Here is a 7,986-nt window from a genome sequence, read left to right on the forward strand (position 1 = left end):
CTTGAGGAAAACAAAACTCTGACAGTGATAAAGGTGTCGCAGTGCTGTTTTATCCAATCACATCTACTGTGTCTTGATGAGAAGAATCAGCTCAGAATAATAACAGTCATCTGTTATAGAGGAATCATTTTAAGAACTGCCTTCAAAATAAAATGCTTCTTAAATTAAAAGCTGTAATCAATGCAGCCAACTGTACAGACATATTTGATGACAAAAGAATTGATTTTTTTTTTTTTTTAGAGCTGGTGTCTATTTGTATCAAATGGCTCTTTTTCGTTTAAACTGAAATCAATGCCACTAAGTGGGTGCTCTCTGTTGTGTTCCTGCAAGTGCATTGAATGAGAGAAAACTCCACTCCCACTGTCCCAGTGGAATAAAAAAAACTTTAACAAGACACCTTGAGACTTAATAGAAAAAAAAGAGAAGTTTGCAGGTTACCTCCACCATTCATCTTCTGAGGTTACAGGCTGTTGACAAGGAGACAAATTACTCATAGAAAGGAAGATTTACATGAAACTGAACAATGACAAAAGAAAATGTCTGTATCTGCATACTGAATTGTCAAGTATTTTCTACACAGTTCTCCTTAGAGGTAAATATAGCAGTATGCAGAAAGCACGACAAGGTGTAACTTCTACTTTGGTGATGGATCTACTGTCTGCTTTTGCTACCAGTATGATACCATGTTTGTGGATATCAACAGTGGGGTGTATCATTTACAATTGACCAACCTTCCAGTGGGGTCTGGGATTCATTCCCCCCAGGAAATATTTTTAGAAACTCAACAGCTAAATAGACCATTTCAGAGCATTTTCAACAAAAAATGTTTCAAGGAGTCTTAAAGTTTTGATGACTGAGTGCCTTTTTAGGGAGCAAGCATATGATTGATTGCCGCACAGGAAAAGTGCACTCACTATGACTCTTAAATTACTTTTTTTATGACATATTATACTATGACTTATTTTCATTTTTTATGGCAACTTTTATGACATAATAACACTTTACAAAAAACTACAAGAATATACAATGATATAGCCTACATACCACTCATATTACAGTGTATTTTATCAATTTCCAGTACATTTAAAACTGATTAAATAGAGACAGTACAGTGTTAGACATTGATTGTACCTACTCCACAGCCATCCAGCAACTACTTCTGCTGGGGTACGGCAACACCACTTGGACAAACCACACAGAACTGCAGTACACCATACTACTAGAGCCAAGTTGATTTACATTTGTGATAAAATCCGCCAATGATTATTTTTGGATGGCAGTGCATGGTTGCCTTTTGTAGCATAGGAAATGTTTTTCTTTATATTTTCTATCTATGTATTGAGTATGTCTGACTATAAAGTGGGTCCCCCAATATACATTTAATTACTGCCTTGTTAAGACATATTAATTAATAAAAGCAGCTGTTTTGTCAGTTTAAAAGGGGATGTCATTGCCAAAATGCCCCAAAAAATAAAATCCTCTGAATAAACGTACTCAGTGTGTCAGCTCTGAATGGTTGTTGCTGTGCCTGTCAAACTGTTTTAGGTATTGTGTCAGTCACTACTATAAATCCCTCGCTACCCCTTCGGGCTTACTTATGTTAAGACACACTTAGGAAGATGCTGAAAGACCCTCGCTCTGCACATGAAAAACATGAGGAAGGGCGTTGTGTATTTTTTGTTTAATACAGTTTGCTTCAACCACACATCTGAAGTAATCTTGTTGCAACAGAACAATAACACATCAACACTCTTTCAAAAGAGATACAGCTGGAGTTACTTTCAGACACATTTGATCACAACAAGTACAGCTGGAGGATGGACTACAGTGTGACACCATCTAGGACTGCAAACAACTACAGCATTCTCTTTCTTTTTAATCTTATGTGGTCAGATATTGGCCTGTTTGGTAAAGGACCATAATAATGCACAGTGAAATATCATATTCAGGCTGTCCTGTACATTTTCTCACGTTCTCATTTTGACTGACACATATATTAACACGTTATTGCACTGAGCTACAGAGAGGCAAACGGTCAGACATCAGTGGGAGGAAGTGGGCTTTTGATCCAGAGGCTTCAGCACCCCGGACAGCTCCTCATGCAGCCACATTGAATGAAAAGTGTCACCCAAACCTGACCGGGTGTCCTTGATGAAACCCTTTCAATGTATGGATTCATTCAGACTGTGTTCACTGGGTGAACTCCGGCTCATGTTTGACAAGCTCGCCATGAGGGATTTGACTTTGTGTGCGTAATAGTTCCTCAGGTTGACCGAGGGCACCTCTTTTATACCCTCGTCGAAATCACAGCTTCTCATTGCGATCTCTAGCTGTTTTTGTCTCTTGTAGAAGAGAGAGAATTTATTGAATATGAGCGTAATCGGAAGCACAACTACTAAGATCCCGGCCAGGATGCACGCTGAGGCGGTCAGCTTGCCCGCTATGGACACCGGCACCACGTCTCCGTACCCGACGGTGGTCATGCTGACGGTGGCCCACCACCAGCACGCCGGGATGGTGGAGAGATCCTCGCTGTCCTCTTTCTCCACCGTGTAGGCCATGACGGAGAAAAACGACACCCCGACGGCCAGGTAGAGAAGCAGCAGGCCCACTTCTTTGTAGCTGTTCCTGAGGGTGGCACCCAGGGAGCGCAGCCCTGTAGAGTGACGGGCCAGCTTCAGGATGCGGAAAATCCTCATCAGCCTCAGCACTTGTGCAACACGTCCCAGGTTGGCCAGAGCCGGGGTGCTCTCCACCACCAGGTTTATAAGGAGTGTCAGGTAAAACGGAAGTATGGACACAAGGTCGATCATATTTAACGGGTGCTCGAAGAAATGCAGAAGATCCGGCGCCACCATGAATCTGGCGATCAGCTCCAGAGTGAACCAGCCGATGCCAAAGTGCTCCACAGTCTCAAAACGCGGGTCCTCTGTGGGCTGCCCGTCACTGTCCAACAGGCTGAACTCGCTCATGCTGTTCATGCACATAGTTGCGATGGAGCCGAGCACCACCAGGATAGAGAGGATGCTGATGATGCGGCTTGCCACGGAGTAGCCGGGGTTATCCAGCATTAACCAGACGCGCCTCCGTGCGCTCCCGAGCAGCTGCTTGTCAAACTTGGTGGCGTCGCTGTAAAACTCCAACAGCTCGTCAAAAGATGAAGTGGTGCTCCCTTCATCGCTTCTATCCTCCCAGTCCTCCCGTTCCTGGTCCATTTTCCTACAGTGGTAGGCGCTGCTGCAGCAGGAGTCGATGAAGAACTCGTTGATGCCCCAGTACTCGATCTCCTGGCTGAAGGAGAAGATGCACAGCTCCGCCATGACGTGCAGTCTCCCCGTGTTGTAGAAATTCAACACGTAGGGGAAGAGTGCCGGGTTCCTGTCGAAGTAAAACTCCTTCTCCGTGTCGTCGTAGTCGTCGCACAGCTCCAGGATGGACTCTTTGGACTGGCATTGGAGTAAGCGCGCAAGCCTCGTTTCGGGGAACCGGGAGAGAGTGTCGGACTGGAGACGCTTCTTGAAGCCGCCCACGTTGATGCGGATGGCGGCGTTGTCATCCATGTGAGCCCTGCGGCCTGGTTTCCCCAGGGCCTGACCTGTCATGTCTGGAGAGAGGGACACACACAGACGCATGGCGCACAGAGAGGAACAAAGAGAGACAGACAAAATCACATTGACACAAACAGAAAGAGACAGTCAGTACAAAGAGACACGCACAGAGGACAGAGAGAAAGAAAGGGAGAAAGGAGTTATTTTGAATTTAATATCATCCTTTGAGTAGCTTTTTTTAATAGATAAAACACAAAATGCCCATTTGTTACAACCACGTGCTTTCTCCCTCCCTGTAGACAGTTAGACGAAGAGCAACATTTGGCTCCTTTGCAACAAAAGCGCACGTAAGAACAAAGAACTTACTTCAAAGCACAGCCAGCTCACTGAACACCCAGGAGAAGACTCTGCATTTCAACTCCGGTGATGGCATACTGTAGTTTGTGGCCAAGTTATGGCCCTGTAATAACCACGGAGACCCCCGTCCCCTGGAGTCCAGACAGGCGCGCCTCTGTCAGGCTGATTTTCTCCGCTTGAACAGGAGAGGATGAAGTCTCTTCCAAAGGGAGTCGGCGCGATGTCAAATATGATGTTGCCTCCAGACAGAAATAAACTGACGGTCCCTCCTCAGATATTCCCGAAGGCTTGTTGGAGCTGGTAGTCCTTACATCCTGCATCCGCCGGGTTTTACTCCTCCTTCAGTTACAGGTATCGGCTACATTTAGTACATTGTATTCTGGGAGCCATAGGAACTGATACACGCCCTGACAGCCGCTTTTGGCTGTGCGAGGGAATTCCTCTCTCTCTTTCTCTCTCCTCTTTCTATCTGTTGCTGCGCAGCAACACGTAGCTCTCCTTCTGCACCGCCCTCCCGAAGTGATCTCAACATCACGGCGCTGAGGGGCCAGGAGGAGAGGGAGAGTCACCTACTGAGGAACACACGGAAAGCACCGCCACATTAAGTAAACTATTTTGCGTTAGCGGTGTAGCTGTAGAAATAACGGCTTTATACCAGAAACTTTAGGACAAATGCTTAATACTGTGCATTGTAATTATCCTATTACAGTGATGATATGGGAGCCTGAGCAAGCATTGCTATAATATCATATAAAAGATCACAATCTTGTGCAGAGACAGTTCCAGAATAAAGAAAGATTATAATGTCACTCTGCTGAATGGGGTACTCCATTTGTTTAGTATTGCATGTCCATAAAGTTGAGGACGCACAGGAGACAGAGACAGATATCTTGATTTTAAATTCCTGGTAAGGATCAAGCTCCAAAAAAATTCCCATGGTGCAACTCAGCTACCTCTTTCATTAGAATGTCCCTGCCTGCAAAACCCCTTACAACCAACTTCTTGTTTGTAATGTGGGTTATACATTAAAACCTTAAAATCTCTAAACCTAAGCTGAGACGCTGATGACATCATTGGGGTTATTTTTCACAGGAGACAAATGTTTCCACAGGCTGAAAAGTATTAATTTGCTTTATACACCCATTAGTGCAAACACATGTCAACAGTATGGATATACCAACAAATACAAAGGTAACAACAAGTGTTACTGAGTTACATAACATCAAGGGAAACACATAATTTTTTTTAAAGATTTTTTTTTGCAGAGCTGATTGTTGTTCTATAGATGTCTGTCATGCCACAAGTATGGGTATGGTGATTTGTACTGAACACCTATTGAGTTGCATATGGAAATGGGATAATGGAGTGCTACAGCAAATAAATAGGAAACGTTGAGAATTGTTTGATTTTGCAGTTTTATTGATGCTGTCATAGTCATTTTTCAGGGTGTGTGTCGAGATATCTATTTTTCCCTTGGTTGAATGTTTTAATTGGACATACTGTACGTATTGTTGTTTCTCAATGTCATATATGTCAATAAGGTCTTATGGTCAAAAATGTGATAGAGGAGTGTAATTTCGTCTTCTTTTTATTCAGTGGTTAATTAGAGGTTATTTATTTGCAGTGAAGTCTGGGTTGTGCCATATGGGTGTTTGTGGATGACTTCTTTTTATTTTATTGACTTTCCACCAAGCTGTCAGAGCTGAGGCAATTGCAGTGTTTTTGAAGCAGTTGCTGTGTTTGATTGTGTCACTGAGGAGAGGTACTGTAGGTCTGTGATTGCTATGTCTTGGCATTCAGTTTTTTTCTATACGGAGCCAAGGGTAGTGGTGATGGGTTGTGTGGATCCCTTTGATAAGATACTGTCATTTATTTGCCAAGTAGTAATGTTAGAAATGTGGTGCTTCTAGGCCTTGCTGGTGTTTTGATTGCTGTTATGTAGTTAGGTTTTTGTTTTTATCGTAAAATTGTGTACCCAGTGTGTTGAACCATTTTGCTGTGGGTTGGGATTATTGTAAGTACCATCATCGTTATTGTAGCAATACATCCTGTAAGTAATAGTGGCAATGACATCCATCAATTTAATTTTTCTCTAAACTTTATGCCAAAAATCAATTTAATATTACTGTATAATTATAAAAACCATTGATGCACTAGTGACGAATGCTACTGTTGTTTTTGTTTGGAAAAATGTTAAATGTTAGGACCAGCGCTGTTATGTAAAGGTTACGATTGATTGTCGAGTCTATGGTCATTGATCACACACATTCACTGTCATGCAGTGTGGATCAATAGAATTATGACATTCAGCCAGTGCCAATGTCTCCTCTCTTGAAATACTGTTTACTAATCCTCACTACAAAACCATGATGCTGTTTGATCCAAGAAAAAAAAGAGTGCATTCAACTCTGACCACCACCATCTCTACCATTACCCTAATCTCCTTTTATCAATTCAGTGGCAACATCATTAACAGCCCTGTCTGGCAAAACACAAAGCCAGCGTTAAAGCTCTGGCCTTGCACAGCAGCCTTACTTGTATTGATTAAGCGTTGAGGGTTTTGCTTTACATGTCCCAATGTGTCTAATGAAGATGATAGCGGCTGCAGACAAAAGCTGCCTTCTGAATTCCCTTGGGTGCTTGCTTGTTAGTATACGATCAGTTAGATCTTTGTCAGCAGGCATTTTGCACGAAGGAAAGGTGACATTGGAAAATTAATTACATCCAATATGAGTTAAGCCAAGTTGTTGAGTCACAGCCCAAATGCCAGAATCAAGTGCTGGCATTGTACGTTTCTGTAAACCATGGATCTGTTGCACTTGTACATTTCATATGCATTATATCAACGTTTCTAAAGTGACGTAGTTCCGAATCCGAGGGGATTGTTGATAGCATGAGGATGGTAACAAAACCAAATATTTTTTAACGAGACATCTGGGCATATCCAGCTGTGTTATTAGCGACCAAACCTGCCGGCCTATGGGGATGTCTTCCTTACCCCAACTAAGTGCCTAAACCTACGTGGTAACCACAGTGTTGTCACAACATAAAAGTTAAAGAAACATAAAGTTTCAGCATGTCTGCCAGAGGTATAGACTCGAGTCACATGACTTGGACTCGAGTCAGACTGGAGTCACAAATTTGAATAATTTAGACCTTACTTCATAAAACCAAAAGACTTGCAACTCAAATTTGGACTTGAACATCAATGACATGACTTCATTTGGACTCCATTTTGTTTGAACAAATCCAACAGCATCAAGTCAAGTTGCATCGAGAAATATGAAGGACCAATGTTATGTTACTGAGAGCCAGTTGTAAAAAATGATAACAAAGATAATTAAGTTAGCTTCCAAAAACTATGCAGTGGTCAACAAAAAAACAATTGTTGCCCACACAGAAAATATGAAGGTTGAAAATAAGAGAAGGAGATCCAATAACTACCAATTTTGTTCAACATTTGAAGTTACACAAAAAGATTGAGGCTAATATCAACAAAGAAAGTGAGCTAATACTTTGTTATTGCCATATAAAGACATGTAATATTCTGCTTCTTTCTGTGTGTAAGGCTTCATTGTACCTGAAGTGAACTGTGTCCTTGATTTGTGTGTGAGTTTCTAGCCGTTTCCACGACAGTCATCAGTAGAGTGGAGGCCTTTCTTTTGCCTCCCTTTTGCTGTTGCTCTCCTAAGCTTTAATTATATGATGGCACTGCATCTGTGATTCTTGTCAGACCTATGGAGGACACTCCAGGTGTCAGAGCTCTAACCTTTCACCTGAAATAAGACTGACTCTGCTATAAGTCGTATTATTTTTGTTTTATCACTTGATTAAATAACAAAAGAGACATCTTAATTGTTTTAGTCTTTATTTGATATATATATATATATATATATATACATATATTATCATGTTATTACTCTGTCGTTTAAATGGCATTACATTTTGGTGAAGAGCACACAATGACTTGGACTTGGGACCTGACCCAGGCTTGGGACTTGAGTGCAAAGACTTAAGACTTATTTGTGACTTGCCAGACTATGACTATGACACATAAATGTAACATTTGTAACATCCAAAC

The 7,986-nt window shown here is 42.0% G+C and overlaps 1 protein-coding gene across 1 annotated transcript; it reads right to left on the reverse strand.

Moving 5' to 3' along the window:
• Positions 1-364: 364 nt before the first annotated feature.
• LOC126391726 (potassium voltage-gated channel subfamily S member 2-like) lies at positions 365-5,959 on the reverse strand. The gene is made up of 2 exons (XM_050046641.1): positions 3,915-5,959; positions 365-3,604 (listed from the first exon to the last, which is right to left on the reverse strand). The coding sequence occupies exon 2, from the start codon at positions 3,600-3,602 to the stop codon at positions 2,163-2,165; it is 1,440 nt and encodes a 479-aa protein (XP_049902598.1). The 5' UTR covers positions 3,603-3,604; positions 3,915-5,959; the 3' UTR covers positions 365-2,162.
• Positions 5,960-7,986: the final 2,027 nt, after the last annotated feature.

Source organism: Epinephelus moara, chromosome 6 (assembly GCF_006386435.1).
Source record: "Epinephelus moara isolate mb chromosome 6, YSFRI_EMoa_1.0, whole genome shotgun sequence".
NCBI classification, from domain to species: Eukaryota; Metazoa; Chordata; class Actinopteri; order Perciformes; family Serranidae; genus Epinephelus; species Epinephelus moara.

Bases quoted from the DNA above. Each gene is read 5' to 3' on its own strand.
- LOC126391726 (XM_050046641.1), bottom strand. From the start codon at position 3,602: ATGACAGGTCAGGCCCTGGGGAAACCAGGCCGCAGGGCTCACATGGAT.